The sequence below is a fragment of the Rhamphochromis longiceps genome, linkage group LG6, assembly GCF_057381845.1.
Source record: "Rhamphochromis longiceps isolate RC_006_pf linkage group LG6, R_longiceps_female_GT1.1, whole genome shotgun sequence".
Lineage (NCBI taxonomy): Eukaryota > Metazoa > Chordata > Actinopteri > Cichliformes > Cichlidae > Rhamphochromis > Rhamphochromis longiceps.
This window is the reverse complement of record NC_140562.1, coordinates 36,145,614-36,162,400: the sequence shown is the minus strand read 5'-3', so window position 1 is coordinate 36,162,400 and position 16,787 is coordinate 36,145,614. Positions and strand designations below refer to the sequence as shown.

At 38.9% G+C, this 16,787-nt stretch overlaps 1 protein-coding gene and 1 long non-coding RNA gene across 2 annotated transcripts; one reads left to right on the top strand and one right to left on the bottom strand.

The window, feature by feature from the left end:
* Positions 1–1,105: 1,105 nt before the first annotated feature.
* Positions 1,106–16,196, bottom strand: LOC146668531 (polymeric immunoglobulin receptor-like). Its single transcript, XM_085410456.1, has 7 exons — positions 16,153–16,196; positions 15,604–15,930; positions 15,030–15,350; positions 14,650–14,943; positions 9,950–10,030; positions 9,781–9,857; positions 1,106–2,335 (listed from the first exon to the last, which is right to left on the bottom strand). Exons 1-7 carry the CDS (start codon positions 16,187–16,189, stop codon positions 2,228–2,230), a joined length of 1,245 nt encoding a protein of 414 aa, XP_085266582.1. The 5' UTR covers positions 16,190–16,196; the 3' UTR covers positions 1,106–2,227.
* On the top strand, positions 3,758–5,233 carry LOC146668532 (uncharacterized). The gene is made up of 2 exons (XR_014912161.1): positions 3,758–4,892; positions 4,933–5,233. It is a non-coding gene; the product is annotated as an uncharacterized LOC146668532 (long non-coding RNA).
* Positions 16,197–16,787: the final 591 nt, after the last annotated feature.

Sequence of the window (16,787 nt, the reverse complement as noted above, 5' to 3'; positions counted from 1 at the left end):
AAGTTCTCAGCATTAACCAGGACAAAGCTGTCCAGTGTCTCCTCAGGTACAATCGAGCCCTCAGATGTGTTTACAATCATATCGCGATTAGATAAAATATCAGATCTGATGGCGCTGATCTTTCCCCTGAAGTGGTCTGCAAACTGCTCACAGAGCGAGTCTGTGGGGGTTCTTTTGGAGCTTTTAAAATCAGGGTTAAATAAATGATCTATGGTGGAAAAGAGGACCTTGGGATTATTTTTGTTAATACTGATTATTTTGGTGAAGTATGAATTTCTTGACTTCCTTAATGTATTATTGTACATTTTAAGTTGCTCGGAAAATATTTGATGGTTGATATTATTTTTATTTTTCCTCCATCTCCTTTCTGCTGCCCTGCAATTTCTTTTGAGTTTTTTGACTTCTTCGTTTCTCCAGGGTGATGCATGTTTTACGTTAATCTTTTTGGTGGTGAGTGGAGCAACGGAGTCAAGGCTTTTCTTCAGTTTGCTGTTAAAATAACTAAAAATCAAATCGCAGGGTGCAGGTAAAATCACAGGGGGGCATTTGACTAAAACCCTGGTAAAATTTGCAGCCACTTCAGAGGTTAGATAGCGCCTCCTCACAGTTCGCACTGAGGTCTTCCGCTGAATAAAACCGGTGATGTTAAAAAAAAAAAACACACAGTAGTGGTCAGAGACAGCCAAGTCAACAACAGAGGACACGCTGGTGGACAGCCCATGGGTGATGACCAGGTCCAATATATATATATGTGTGTATATTTTACTTTCACTGCTGTATTTTTGACTCCAAATGTCTAAAACTGACACTCTAACAAAGTGGTGACTTCTTTAAATAGTTCAAAACAATAAACCAAACCAAAAACTAATATATAAAATAGAATAAAAGGTAATGTTTTATTACTGTATGCAAACAAATTTGATTGTGTTCCACTTTTGTATTTGTTCACTTAAAAATCATGTGAGATTTTGCATTATTAGTTCAGTTCAGTTCAGTTCATTTTTATTTCAAACATTTCAAACATGTGCCTTCACAATCATTACAAAATATCATTCCATTATTTGTTTGAAAAGGAGTAGGCTGAAGTATTTACTTATTTGTCCCTACCCTATTATTAGATTTTCACATTAAAAAAAACAGCAGATATTTTTATGAACACTAAGCAATTAAAATCAAAGCTAGTAACTACAGATGCGAGCGCTACTTCCAGTTTATAATTGTTTTTATACCTCTTTGCCAGAACATATTCTAATTATAGTTATACAGTGGACATGGACATAATGCGTAGACTCTCAGCTTATTTGAGGGTATCCACAGTCAAATTGAATAAAGAGTTTTGGAGTTTCAGCTTCTTAACATGTGCCAACCGCTTTATAAAGGGACCAGAAGTAACTGGACAACTCAAAGGCTGTTTCATGGGCAGGTGTGGGCACTTCCTGTATTATGTCATTATTAATTAAGCAGATAAAGGGCTTGGAGTTGATTTGATGTGTCATGCTTGCATTTGGAATATTTTGCTGTGAACAGACAACATGCATCCAAAGGAGTTCTCCATGCAGGTGAAAAAAGCCATCCTTAAGCTGAGAAAACAGAAAAACCCATCTGAGAAATTGCTTCAATATTTGGAGTGATAAAATCTAGTTTGGTACATCCTGAGAAAGAAAGAAAGCACTGGTAAACTCAGTAATGCAAAAAGACCTGGATGTCCATGGAAGACAACTTTGGTAGATGATCGCAGAATCATTTCATGGTGAAGAGAAACCCGTTTACAACAGCCAACCAAGTGACAGCACTCTTCAAATTGATTGGGCAGATGGACTTGTACAGATGGACAATGACCCAAAACATACAGACAAAGCAACCCAGGAGTTTATTAAACCAAAGATGTGGAATATTTTTGAATGGCCAAGTGGGTGACCTGATGTTAACCCAAGTGGGCGTGCATTTTATTTGTTAAAGACTAAAAGAAGGAAACCCAGCACCTGGTGATGTCCATGAGTTCAAGACTTGGGGGTGTAATTGCCAGCAAAGGGTTTCAATCATGTATTAGAAATTAACATTTTATTTTCACCTATTTAATTTGTCCAATTACTTTTGAGTCCCTTCAGCTGCATCTGAGTTGTTTCATTTAAAGAACCAAAATGAGAAAATAGTTGTCTCTGTCCAAATATTTATGGACTGAACTGTATCTTCTGTTGGGTTTATGGAAATTTTCATTGCAGTAGATTTATTCACTTGCGGTCAAGTTTTCGTAGTGTACTTCTACATCTACTTCTTCATAGACGTTACTGGTGCTTTGGTCATTGGAGGTCACCACACCTTGATTTTTATAAATCTAAAAAACAATCAAGACACATTAAACAGAACAAATGAATGACACGTGTTGCAGAGAATTGAGTTGTGGACACATTTAGAAATGTTCTACAATTACACTAAAGCCAGTAGAAGTATTTCCTTATGGTTGTACACCTTAACAGTGAGTCAAGTTGTAGTGTAGACGTAGGGGTGGGTTTTGATTATAATTTTTCCAATTAAAGTCGATTCTAGCTTGAATAACGCGATATTGATTCATTAAAATCCTGAATCGATTTTTAAGTATAAATTTATTTTGCCCGAAACGCCAGAATCTCAGGTTGAACCTCAGAAAAATTTCGACAACCACCAAACAGCTAAAACAGTAAATGAGAGCAGGTACACAGATTCTGCACAAAGACGTTAAGGACCCGCCGACGCATCAGAATCAGTGAGATGTCGACTTTCTCACCCGATGGCACGTACATGCTGCCGGGGCTGAAAGCCGACAGCTCACTGATTCTGATGCGTCGGGTCTGTGCTTTGTGTTTATGTCTTTTTTTGTGCTACATTCTGAAGCTGCAGGTTTTTGTCTCTCTCCAACCAAAATTGACGGAACCAGGAGCAAAACAAGATGCAAACTGGCTTCAGATTTTTGCTTCACATGAACGTCATGAATTCCCTCTTACTTTGTCTCCACCACGATAAAAATCACACTTCATGCACAGCTCTCTCTCTCTCTCTCTCTCTCTCTCTCTCTCTCAGTGTACTTCAAGAAAAGTTTCCCATCTCAAATCTTTTTTTTTTTTTGCATTATGTGCTTGCTTATTACCAGTGTTGGGTAAGTTACTTTAAAATAGTAACTTAGTTACATTACTAGTTACTTCTCTCAAAAGTAACTCAGTTACTTCAAGTTACTCGTTACTTTCAAAGTAACTAGTTACTAGGGAAAGTAACTTTGGTTTTACTCAGAATTCTCTTGTTAATGTGTTGCTTCCATAACTTTGCCAGTCTTCTAGCTTGTTTACTTGCCACAGGTGCACTGTGCCACCTACCAATAGACAGGAAAAGATAATGTGCATATTTCCACGAGAGAAATCCCACGCCTGGACCGTCATTGACTGCTGCCATGATTCTAGCCTACGTCACAGCGTCATGTGCGCCTTTTACATCCAACACAAAAACTGCAGTCGTGGTGCTTTCGATTGTACTCAGAACTCGGAAATTCTGCCTTCTGAATAGGAAGATGTTGGTAACACCAGACTGCAGATTATGGAACGCCAGGACTGCCATAATGAATTAATTAAATACACCATTAAATAATTAATTAAATGTGGCAATAATTAATTAAAATTGGAATTAATTAATTAAATAAATAGTTATGATATATGTAATTAATTAATTATTGACACATTTAATTAATTAATTATTGACATATTTAATTAATTATTTATGTATTTCACATTTTAATTAATTATTGACACATTTAATTAATTATTGACACATTTAATTAATTATTTAATGATATATTTATTTATTTCATTTTGGCAGTCTTGGCGCCTGGCTCTCATCATGAAATAATTTTATCTGTCAGCCTCACCCATCAAACTCAGGGGGCGGGGTTAACGCTGATCGAGTCAAAACCATTGCTTTGGCCTGGTGGCCATTGTTTCTAGCACACAACAACCGGCATGTGGAAGCTAACAGAACTGAGCTTTGAAAAACCCTGTTTGTGTGTTACCAAATACCGTTTTAATATTTTTTTAGCCGAGAATGTAGTGGTTTAATCTTCATGTGTCTGGTCAGTTTGTCAAGATACAGCCTCTTTGCAAAAGTGTTTCGATGATTTCGGAGATGTTGTCCCAGTCTCACGGCAAAGCGTGGGATAGACCCGCTCGCCTCGCAAGCAATCCCACCGACAAAGCGCAGGCCCCGGTACACAGCTGTAGTAACCCCCGCTGACTTCTTTTACTGAGGTTATATTTATCGGTGTTTTATTTCCTGATGTTCTTATGTGTCCTACGTGTTTCAGTCGCCAATTCTGAATTCTAACTAACATTAAAAACATGTTTAAGGAGGAGAGAGAGCAAATATATCTGTTTAACATCTGATCTTTGGGTTTTTGTTCAGTAATCAGCGTGACCTGTGTATAAACACATAAAAGAGATAACGTTGGTGTTTCCGTCATGTAGTAACTGCTGGCTTTAACTGTACAAAGGTTGTTCGACACTATGAAACACATACAGACTTCATGATGTTCGGCTAATATTTTTATTGTGAATATTAATCATGCTGACCTCGCTCTGTACACCACGCAGCGAGGTCAGCATATCCACGATATCCTCAGCTCCATGAGTTAACACAGAGTTTCCCAGCTGACTATCTAACTTCCAACTATTCCAGAGACGTGAAAATATACAGCATAAAGAAAAGTGTAAGAGACTCAGCAGCAGATTAGAATAACAGTTATACATTTAATAAATCACCAAATGAATCCAAGAAACGAGCAAACCTGTTCCGACAATTTGAGTTTGTATTCCCTCAGCTGCAGACTCGCTGCTGTTTAAATGTTTGAAAAGGAAGATTAGATATAAACAAACGTCAAACATAGACTCAGTCTGCCTTCACATTTGATATGAGGCCAGCACGTATAGTGGCCTCAGCAGGCTATTACTGAAATACACGTGCTATATCATAAACTATGATATAAACAGGGAGGTCCTATTAACATGTTTAGTTTTAAAGGACACCTTCCTGCCTTTAGTCTCATTCATGAGCAGTATTAGTTTTCTTCTAACATCCAGAAGTCTGCACAATGTGTTTCATAGTTTGTAACAAGCCTTTGACAGGTAAACATAACATGACCGAAAAAGCAAAAAAAAAAAAAAAAAAAAAAAAAAAAAAAAAAAAAAAAAAAAGAGAGAGAGAGAGAGAGAGAGAGAGAGAGAGTGTTGACATAAGAAGAGAAAATGCTCTCAATTATGGAGACAGGCAAATGGTTCATTTATGTTTGATGTGTGTTTATTCCTCCCTAAATATCGTCGGTGAAGTTCGCCATGCATGTCAGATTTTCCTGCGCATTTTTATACCTCTGCCAACAGAGAGAGAGAAAAAATCACATTCTAACAGACAGCTGGTGCTTAGAATACAGTTGAATAACTATTAAAAAACAGATGATATTTAGATGATAGTTCAGTCTAACACATGTGCCAGTGAACCATTAAACGTCTGTGAAACTATGCAGTTATGAAACGTAACTTTAACCTCAGCCAAACCGATTTGCTCAGTTGTAAATAAAACAGCGAAGTAAACGTGACCCGACAGACAGAACCTGAGTGAATGAAGTCCAGCGTTTAACCACTGAGAGCTAAAACTCAGCTGAGGTTTGAAAGCTGTGTGCCGGTGATTGGACATCAGCCGCTGATAAAGCTGGCTCGCCTATAAAGTGCTCTGTAAGGAAACGAGCTCCAGCAGCTCTGCGCTCGGGGAAAACACTATATTTACTTATCTTGTGCAGAAAAATGCGCTGACATTGCGTTATATCGAGCACCGGCTGCCCAGTTAAACTGTGACTATCACCAGGTAACTAGGCGTGTTTCTTGAATTAGCAGCAGGTGTTAAACAGCTGACAGATGAGGAGGAGGATGCATGCAGGTAAACTGAGGGTCTGCTGAGCTGATCGCTGGTTTCGTGAGAAAAATGTCAGCTCGTTCTTTATGTTACAGAAGCACAGAGACACAAGACCAGGCGGAAAGAGACGATCGTTCGGTGAAAATGAGAATCTGCGAATGCAACATGTGGAACACGGAGAGTGGAATATGTAAACAAACCGGTTAATGTACCCCCTCGGTGCGCTCTGCATGCTAACTGTTAGCAGAGCTAGTGAAATCTCTGAAAACATCTGAGCACTTTTGCAAGCATGTTCTATGTTGACAACCTGACCAGACATACGGCGCGACATTCGCGGCTAAAACACTGTTAAAAGTGTAGCTGGTGACAGAAAAACGGGGTATTTTAAAACTACACCACCACCATTGCTGCCTGTGATTTGATCTGCATTCTGGGATAACTGGCTGCCCCAAGTCTACACAAGCAATCGATTATCTAGGATCGACCTGTTTTGACTTACTTTGCACGGCAACCAATCAAATGTTAGAGAAGCTGCATGGGCAGCGTTAACCCCGCCCCCTGAGTTTGATGGGTGAGGCTGACAGATAAAATTATTTCATGACAAGAGCCAGGCGCCAGGACTGCCAAAATGAAATAAATAAATATATCATTAAATAATTAATTAAATGTGTCAATAATTAATTAAATGTGTCAATAATTAATTAAAATGTGAAATACATAAATAATTAATTAAATGTGTCAATAATTAATTAAAATGTGAAATACATAAATAATTAATTAAATGTGTCAATAATTAATTAAAATGTGAAATACATAAATAATTAATTAAATGTGTCAATAATTAATTAATTACATGTGTCATAACTATTTATTTAATTAATTAATTCCAATTTTAATTAATTATTGACACATTTAATTAATTATTTAATGGTGTATTTAATTAATTCATTATGGCAGTCCTGGCGTTCCATAGCAGATGAGCTGCATACAGGGCTGGACTGGAACAGAAAATTGGCCCGGACATTTTGACTAGAGACCGGCCCACCATTATAGGAAAAATCATAAAGCCTTTGAATGAAAACAAACGCTGTTGTGACAGTGATGTACACTGTTTTGATGGTATATATGCATCAATCTATCAATCGTTTGTTGTAAGATTCAGATAATTATTTGTTAAAAGCTAGACATTTTAAATGAGAATAAGATAGAAAAGTATTTCTTTGTGCCCACCTCTCCCTGTTAATGCCCTACCTGGCCCCCCTGGCAACACTTTGCTAGATCCGCACCTGCACAGTTACCAGCTGTCAGCTACCTAAAAAAGGATCCTGGTGTTATTTGTCTCTCAGAAACAGTTCATAACTTCCCTTCAACTCATTCATGTCACCTAAAAGGTAAACCTGTTTCTCCATCACCTGTTCAGCTCTGATGATTCAGTAAGAACATCTCCTGGTTTCATCTTCATGTTTCCCTCTCACCAGATAACCAAACCGATATCATGACCAGCAGCTTTTTTGCAGCTGTGGCTCCAGCAAACATCAGCTGATACTAGAAATTAATATTAAATAAATTCTAACAACAGCTGATCAAGCTTAAACGTGCTGCTGTTGGTTAGCACGACATGTGCTGGTTTCCTCTTTCGGCGCAAAGTGGGCGATAAACAAACAAGAGAGCCGATCAGCTGATCATTGATCAGTTTTATGATTGAAGTAGAAATGGGAGAGGGAGGGGGGAGAATGAAAGAAGAGGCAGCTGTGCAGCAAAGACACAGAATAACTCCAGCTTTGTGCCTTTTTCATTGTAGCTGAATTACGGGACAAACTGTTCCTTTTCACCTCAATAAGAAACGCATAATATTTTCTCTGAATACCAGACGGGACGGTTGGCAACTCTAATAACTTATGAACAAAATAAAGTTCAACATCATTAACTTCAGAGCACCCACCCAGCTGTATAGAAACTCCGTCATGCTAGCTAGCACGCAGTACGGAAAAAATCAGCATAACGAAAATAAACTCCACCTAAACTTGGTTTATATCTGACCCAGAGAGACTGCAGGTCATAACTTCTTACCTGAAGTTCAGTTCACACTTGGACCGGCGGCCGCCTCGGGTCTCTTTTGCTTCTGCGTCCCCTTTCTCCAGCCCGAGAACGTGTTGCTTTCTCTCATCCACCTGCTGGCCTCCACCACTTGCTAATGTTACTGAATCTGTGGAAGCTCCGCGATGCCACCACACGAAGTAACGAGTAACGACCCTATCTAAATCCCAGTAACGACTAACGCGTTCCTGATTTTGGCATAATAACTAGTTACCGTGCTCGTTACCACAATAATAACGCAGTTACTGTAACGCGTTACTTAATAACGCGTTAGTCCCAACACTGCTTATTACCCACCAGTCTACCGTAATGTGCTCTCGGCCACTGTTTTTTTAATTAATTTATTTATTTTTAACTTAAATGACTTCTGACAAAAAAACCTTATTTCTGGTGTTCAATACTGAAGAAATGTAAACTTTTTCAAATTATGCAAAATTGTGTCTCTAATAGAGCCTCTGTAACTTTGCTCTGCTTCACTTCAGCAGCATCAGGTAATGTTCATATGTTGAGTCATGGTTTTCTTCAGTTTTTGTTCTACTGCAGAATATTTTTAAGGTTATCTGCTATAAAAAGCCAGGCCAGGAAAATCTCCTTCAAGGTTTTCTGTGTTTTATCCACAGTTACTTTGACACAAAGGCATCTGCTGTGATGCTTACACCTTTGATAAAGTTTCACAAGTGTCAATTTTATTTTTATAGATATAAAAATATGGATAAGTGTGATCACTTATCCATATTTTTATATCTATAAAAATAAAATTTGTATATGTCTATTGTATATTGTATATTGTATATGTATATGTCTGACTGTCTGAGGCAAAATTTCCCATCGAATCGAGTCGTGGTTCAAATCGAATCTTGGATCAAATCAAATAAGGACCTTAGGAATTGGAATCGAATCGATTCTAGAAATCAGTGACGATACCCAGCCCTATGTACACGTCTGTCCTTGAGATTGTTTCTTTCCTACCTCTCCCAGGCTTGTTCCATAATGTGTCACTTTCATTGAATTTACTGATTTCACTCCAGTTCTTGACATTTTAAAATCCTGTAATAACTTTCTACATCTAAAAGTATTTTTCTCAAGTTTAAACAGATTTGCTGAAGTTTTTGAACTGTTTGTAAACTGGAACATAACCCAGAGTTTTAACCACATCCTTGCATAGCAGCAGTGCTGTGGCTGAATGAAAAAGGTCAGTTTTTAATAGGGCTTATTATACTGACTGTGATAGTCACAGGTGCTGTCTTGTGTGGAAAAATGTCGCCACCCAGTGGACACTAGAGGGACAATAAATAATGAACAGAGAAGCAATTCAATGGTCACATTGGCTGAAGTCAGGAAAGTTTCTGTTAGGCTGCCACTATAGTTGTCTTATAAACATCAGAAACACTGCATTGATTCTGGTATTATTTCCCCCAAATGTTTCTGTGAAAGTGTGCAAATTAGTTTGTTTAGAAATGCTGTGTTGAAAATCACTTGTTCTGTTTAAAAAAAAAAAAAAAAACACCTGTGAAAATATTTTACAAAAACATTCATTTTCATAGGGTGGGGCTAATAATTGTGTCCTCATCTGTAAATGAATGTAGACATAACAAATCCAAATGGGAGATCCAATTAAATTCCAATTGTCCCACATTCCAAACTAATCTTGCATATTAAACCTACCAAACAGTAAAAAATCAGTTATTTTTTTAATCCTAAATATTCATAATTCATTCATTCATACTTCTCTATTAAGACTTTAGACTTTAGTTTTCTTACTTCACTTTGTGCTGCACCAATCACCTTCTTTGAACTCTTTTTCCTAGATGCATTTCTCCGCAGGGAGAGAACAGCTTCTGAAAACACACAGCATTAAATATGGTTATGCTGTATTTGCATGCACATTTGAGTGTAAGGGTCTCTCTGTGCATATGAATATAAAAGATACCTTCAATCCTGGAACGTCTGTACTTATAAACAAGAACGAGGATACATATCAAAAGCAGTACAGGGGGTATCACATAGAGTGCTGAAAAACAAACAAACAAAAAACTATTGTTCTCATAACACAGAAGTACACATTGACAGTCATACATATATAATATATCTTTAAGTTATTTACCTGTGTTTTTTTTCCCCAGAGTGCTCTGTGGAAAGACTGCAAGAGAAAATAACTATAAGTGCTCTTAGCAACTTTGTTTTAACACAGACTTTAATACAATGGCAGGAGATGATAAACTAAAAATGTATCACGTGCCGCTCACTCTTTCCTTCCTGTCTCATTATGTAGAAAGAATTTCATTATTATCTTTAGTATGTAGCAGGTCAAATCTACTTATAACATGTGAAATATAGAGTGGGGAAAATAATTATTTGATCCTCTGCAATATCCAAATGAACAGAATCAACTTTTTGGGATATGGATTCAATTGTGTCATATTCCGAGGTAAGCTTAGGTAGCATGTGGGGATCTAGCCTGGGGACCCTTACTAGATACATGCCCTTGTGAGGATAAAAGCAATGACTGCAAAAGAAGTCTGCAACATTTTTCGCTCACAGTTTAAAGTAAATAAATAAATAACCCAAAACCTTGCAAATCCTGTTGGTGTAAATACTCTAGTTTTCATTACTTTTGATGCCACCTTTCTTTACTCATCATTAAACAGAAACTATCAATTATTGAGCCAACCAAGCCCATACAATGAAAGCAGTTTGTCAAAGAAACTTATTGTACAGAACAACCTCTGCACTAATTAGTTGATTAACAGTTCAGCATAACTGCTTAAAAACACAGCTACATAGAGGTGAATGGTGTCATTACCATGATTTTTTTTAGCGAGAGTAGTACAAAACTATAAAAAGTCCAATCACACAGGGTTTTTTGCCATGTAGGTGTTTTTAAACCAGATACACAAAGGAACTACTTATGCAAACAAGGACTCTGAGCACTCATTTATTTACAACCTGTGACTGACAGTTTGTTAGGAAATAACCACAATGTGGATAACCTTCTAGTCCTACTCTTATAATCAATGTTACACTAATACATCACCAGCAGGGGGCTCACTGTGACAGACTATCCAGCAATACTGCAGGTAAGGGAAGGAAATTGATTTTCTTGGCTTCTCTGAAGGATATCCGTCAAAGGCGAGTGCTGGGCTGTTTACACATTACACATATCTGTGTATTATGGCCCTGTTACTTTTCACTGCTCTATTTTTCAATCCAAATGTCCTAAACTGACACTCTAACAAAGTATATATATATATATATATATATATATATATATATATATATATATATATATATATAATGGAATGCCCTTTAGGAAAATATTATATATATATATTCCAACCAAAGTCTGAATATATAGAATGATCTTCTGCATATATAGAATGAAACTTGAATATATACAATGAAACTTGAATATATACAATGAAACTTGAATATATACAATGATCTTTTGAATATATAGAATGAAACTTGAATATATACAATGAAACTTGAATATATAGAATGAAACTTGAATATATAGAATGATCTGTTGAATATATAGAATGAAACTTGAATATATAGAATGAAACTTGAATATATAGAATGAAACTTGAATATATAGAATGATCTTTTGAATATATAGAATGAAACTTGAATATATAGAATGAAACTTGAATATATAGAATGATCTTTTGAATATATAGAATGAAACTTGAATATATAGAGTGAAACTTGAATATATAGAATGATCTGTTGAATATATAGAATGATCTGTTGAATATATAGAATGAAACTTGAATATATACAATGAAACTTGAATATATAGAATGAAACTTGAATATATAGAATGATCTGTTGAATATATAGAATGAAACTTGTATATATAGAATGAAACTTGAATATATAGAGTGAAACTTGAATATATAGAATGAAACTTGAATATATAGAATGTATGAACCTCATTTTTAGAGATGATGTGTTTCTGAATTCTCTGCCTTTACAAAATGGCATCAGCTGAAGTATTTCAGTACTTTTTAGAGCTTGACAACTGTTTTGCGACAGGAGGAGTCAGGACGCCAGGTCAGGGGGGGAGATATCATCACCCCCACCCGAGAGTGGGTACATAGCCCCAAGTGCGATAGGAGAAGGATCGTTGAGTGCCAGAGGACCTGACCTGAAAAATAGGATCATGGCCAAGCTTAAAACCTGGATCCCCCACAGCCGGTTACCAAGATTACGTGAAGTACCCTCAGAAGGTCTGCTAGATGATGTTAATGCAGCACTACGGACAATACCTACAACCATGATTACCGACACTAACAAGCTGATCTACAATACGGCAGCAGTGATCAGTGAGATGCTTGGCTACAAGTTGAACAGCCACAAGGGGCCGTACCCTCCATGGAGAAGGAGGCTAGAAAGCAAGATCAAAGTAGCACGGAGGGAGGTTAGCCAACTAATGGAGTTGCAGAAAGGTGCGACAAAGAAGGTGCATAAGACTCACAGCCTTGGCCAGCCGCTTGAGGAGGTACACCAGAGAGATAGAAGGCAGGAGAATAAACCAGCTGTTCTCCACAGAACCAGCAAAGGTGTACTCTCAGTGGCAAGGGAACAATAATAATAAGAGAACAGCACCACCAAGGCTGGAGACGGAGCAATACTGGAAGAGCATATGGGAGAAGGACGCAACCCAGTGGCTAGTGGATCTGAGGGCAGACCATAGCGACCTCCCTGAACAGGGTCCAGTAACCATCACAGTGGCAGATATCCAAGAAAGGGTCTCCAGTATGAAGAGTTGGACAGCACCAGGGCCTGACATGGTTCACACCTACTGGCTAAAGAAGCTGACTGCACTCCACGAGCGTCTGGCAGCACAAATGAACCAGCTGCTAGTTAACGAGAGACACCCGGAATGGCTAACCGAAGGTCGGACGGTCCTGATCCCCAAGGACCCCAAGAAGGGACCGGTCCCCTCCAACTACCGACCAATAACCTGCCTCAGTACCACATGGAAGCTCCTGTCAGGCATCATATCGGCTAAGATGAACAGGCACATGGGTCAATACATGGGCGGGACACAGAAAGGAATTGGCAAGAATACCAGAGGCGCAAAACACCAGCTACTGGTAGACAGAACAGTCAGCCGAGACTGCAAGACCAGACTGACCAACCTGTGCACTGCCTGGATTGATTACAAGAAGGCCTATGACTCAATGCCCCACAGCTGGATACTGGAATGCCTAGAATTGTACAAGATCAATGGGACCCTAAGAGCCTTCATCAGGAACTCAATGGGGATGTGGCGCACAACACTAGAGGCCAACTCCAAGCCCATAGCACAAGTCACCATCAAGTGCGGGATCTACCAAGGAGATGCTCTGTCCCCACTGCTGTTCTGCATAGGCCTGAACCCCCTCAGTGAGATCATTAACAAGACTGGCTACGGATACCGACTACGGAACGGAGCAGTTGTCAGCCACCTCCTGTACATGGATGACATCAAGCTGTATGTCAAGAGTGAACGAGACATCGATTCACTGATCCACACTACCAGGCTATACAGCAATGAGATTGGAATGTCGTTCGGACTTGAGAAGTGTAGTCGGATGGTAACAAAGAGAGGGAAGGTAGTCAGAACTGAGGAGATTGAACTACCAGAAGGCAACATTGCAGACATAGAGGACAGTTACAAGTACCTGGGGATCCCGCAGGCGAATGGGAACCATGAAGAGGCCGCTAGAAAAGCTGCAACCACCAAGTACCTGCAGAGGGTCAGGCAAGTCCTGAGGAGTCAGCTGAATGGTAAGAACAAGATCCGGGCCATCAACACGTACGCCCTGCCTGTGATCAGGTACCCTGCTGGGGTAATAGGCTGGCCAAAGGAGGAGATAGAAGCCACTGACATAAAGACAAAAAAGCTCCTTACCATGCATGGAGGGTTTCACCTCAAGTCCAGCACCCTGAGGCTGTACGCTAAGCGGAAGGAAGGGGGCCGGGGACTGGTGAGTGTCAGCAGCACAGTCCAGGATGAGACAACGAATGATGCCCCCAAGGGTGGTGGAGAATGACCGAGCTAAGATCCTGTGGGACTTCCAGATACAGATGGACAAAATGGTGGTGGCTAACCAACCGGACATAGTGGTGGTAGACAAACAGAAGAAGACGGCCGTAGTGATTGATGTAGCGGTCCTGAATGACAGCAATATCAGGAAGAAGGAACACGAGAAGCTGGAGAAATACAAAGGGCTCAGAGAAGAGCTCGAGAGGATGTGGAGGGTGAAGGTAACGGTGGTCCCCGTGGTAATCGGAGCACTAGGTGTGGTAACTCCCAAGCTAGGCGAGTGGCTCCAGCAGATCCCGGGAATAACATCGGAGATCTCTGTCCAGAAGAGCGCAGTCCTGAGGCAGCAAAAAGTTTTGGTAGTGATTTACCAGCAGTAGTAAGGCTCAGTTGTTGTTGTTTTTTTGTTTTTGTTTATTTATTTATTTTATTCTTTGGGTGGGGAGCACTGGACTAACCGTTTTTATTAGATCAAACCTCAGACAATTGAATGATCACCTACTCTCTATTTCCATAATGGAGCTCAAACAAACACATATCCTACAAATATATTTATTGTATTATCATAGTGTGTACAAAAGTGTATAACATACCTGACAACTGAATCTTGGTGTAGTTTCCAACTCTCCACTGTGAGTCTGATCCACACCAGTATGTCCCAGCATCAGCTGCCTCCAGCTTTGAGATTATCACAATGAAAGTGCTGGAAGAAGCATCTTGTAGTGTGAATCTGCTTTGATTCTTCAGCATATCTGTGCAGCTGTTGTGCTGGTCTCCTTTGCAGAGGAACTTCCTGTTATCCCGGTGTTGTGAAGGATAAGGACACTGCAAAGTTAGTGGCTGCCCCACAGTACCATTTATTTTAGTTGATTTGACACAGCAGAACTCTGTATGAATGAAAGAAAAAGGTTATTTCAGAATCATCAGATATTCAACGGATGTAATTAAATACACTGTAGCTTTGACTGCTCACCCTCAACTTCCAACAGAACTGCAGAGAAAACATTATGGGCAAAGTTTCTTCGGACACCACAAAGGTAATACCCTGAATCCTCTTGGCTCAAACTGGTGATGTTCACTGTAAATTTTTTTAACATTTTATCATCATCAAGTCTGAATCGTCCATTTTCCTTGTTGTCAGAGGTGATTAATGCCTGCTGAAGACATGTGGAGGGCCGGTTTCCTCTGCAGATGTACTTCAGGCTGTTCTGGTACTGACGCTCATACGGACAACTAATGGATTCTGAATATCCCTGATAATTCAGAATTTTGGTCATAGTATCACAGCAGTGGTCTGTCAACAGGGGTAAAAGCATCAGAAGACATGTTACACCCATTAAACAGCTGTATATATAACTTAAGGATTTCATATTGAACTCAAGTTTATATTTCTAAACTTGTGACTGCTTTCCATCATTTGATGCTCATATAGTAGTTTAAATTTTACAGCAGAGAAACAGATAATGCTGAACAAACAGATACTATCTATGAATTCCTTATCTTTAACTGTAACTCACTTTCAGTGTGCAAAAGAAGTCTTTATTTACCTTTTACTAATTTCAGCTCGACTTCAGTGTAAATATCTTTTCCAGTTCTGGTCACTCCACACCAGTATTTTCCAGCATCCGCAGAATGAAGATCAGAGATGGTCGTTGTGAAGATTCGTGCTGTTTTGTCATCATGGATCCTGTATTTATTTTTCCTTGATTCCGATGTTGTAATAAGAACATCACTGTCACCACAGTCATTCTTACAAAGGTACTTCTCATAAGACTCGTAACCCTCATCATAGGAACAGGAAACGTTAACCGCACTCCCCACATTTCCAGTTACATGGATCACCCCTACTGCACTGGTCACACACCTCAGAGCAACTGGAAAAAGAATGTGAAACGTTTTTGTGTGTGTATTTTCTTTGTGGTCATCATGCAAGATTTCATACTAACAATGTTAATGCTGTATAACGAAATTACCAAGACTGAAAAAGCATTTGGCCTACCGTTCTTCTAAATTACTAGAAGAGATAGATGTACTACTTGGTCTACATCAGCCTTTGATCTTTATATTTTAGTTATTTACCAGTTTAAACAACTTACTGCAAAAGGTGAACAGCAGGTTTTGAAGTCTCCTCATCTTTGCTTTAGTTTGTCCAAATAGAGTCTTGACAGGAAATTTTCTCAGGTTTAAAAAAAATGATGGGAACAATAGGCGTTATTTAATGCCATAATAATGTGAAGGGAGGGGTAGAGCTGGACCATCAACACAGATGGAGCATTCTTAGATGGGTTTCTGAAATAGCTGACATATGCCATCTAGTGGTTAAAGAAGTTTTCACAAGCTTTCCATAATAGCATAGAATAGAATAGAATAGAATAGAATAGAATAGCCCTGTATTGTCATTGCACATGTACAATGAAATTGTGTGTGTGTTCCACACCTGCCGGAATAAAAAATAAATAGTAGACAGCAGGAATCCCTTTTTAAAGAGAAAGCTATTAAAACAAACTACCACTCTATTGCTAAGTAAAAGACAGAGACAAAAATTAATAAAAGTTAAAGTATGAAGAAAAAAGCAGGAGCAACTGAAAAGGCTGCATGCTGGTTGACATATGCGTGCTGCACAAAGAAGCTGGAGGTGTAGGACCTGATTTACCTGAAGCTCCAACCAGAGGGCAGAGGGTCAAACAGGTGGTATGCAGGTTGCAAGGGGTCACCTGTGATGGTCCTGGTT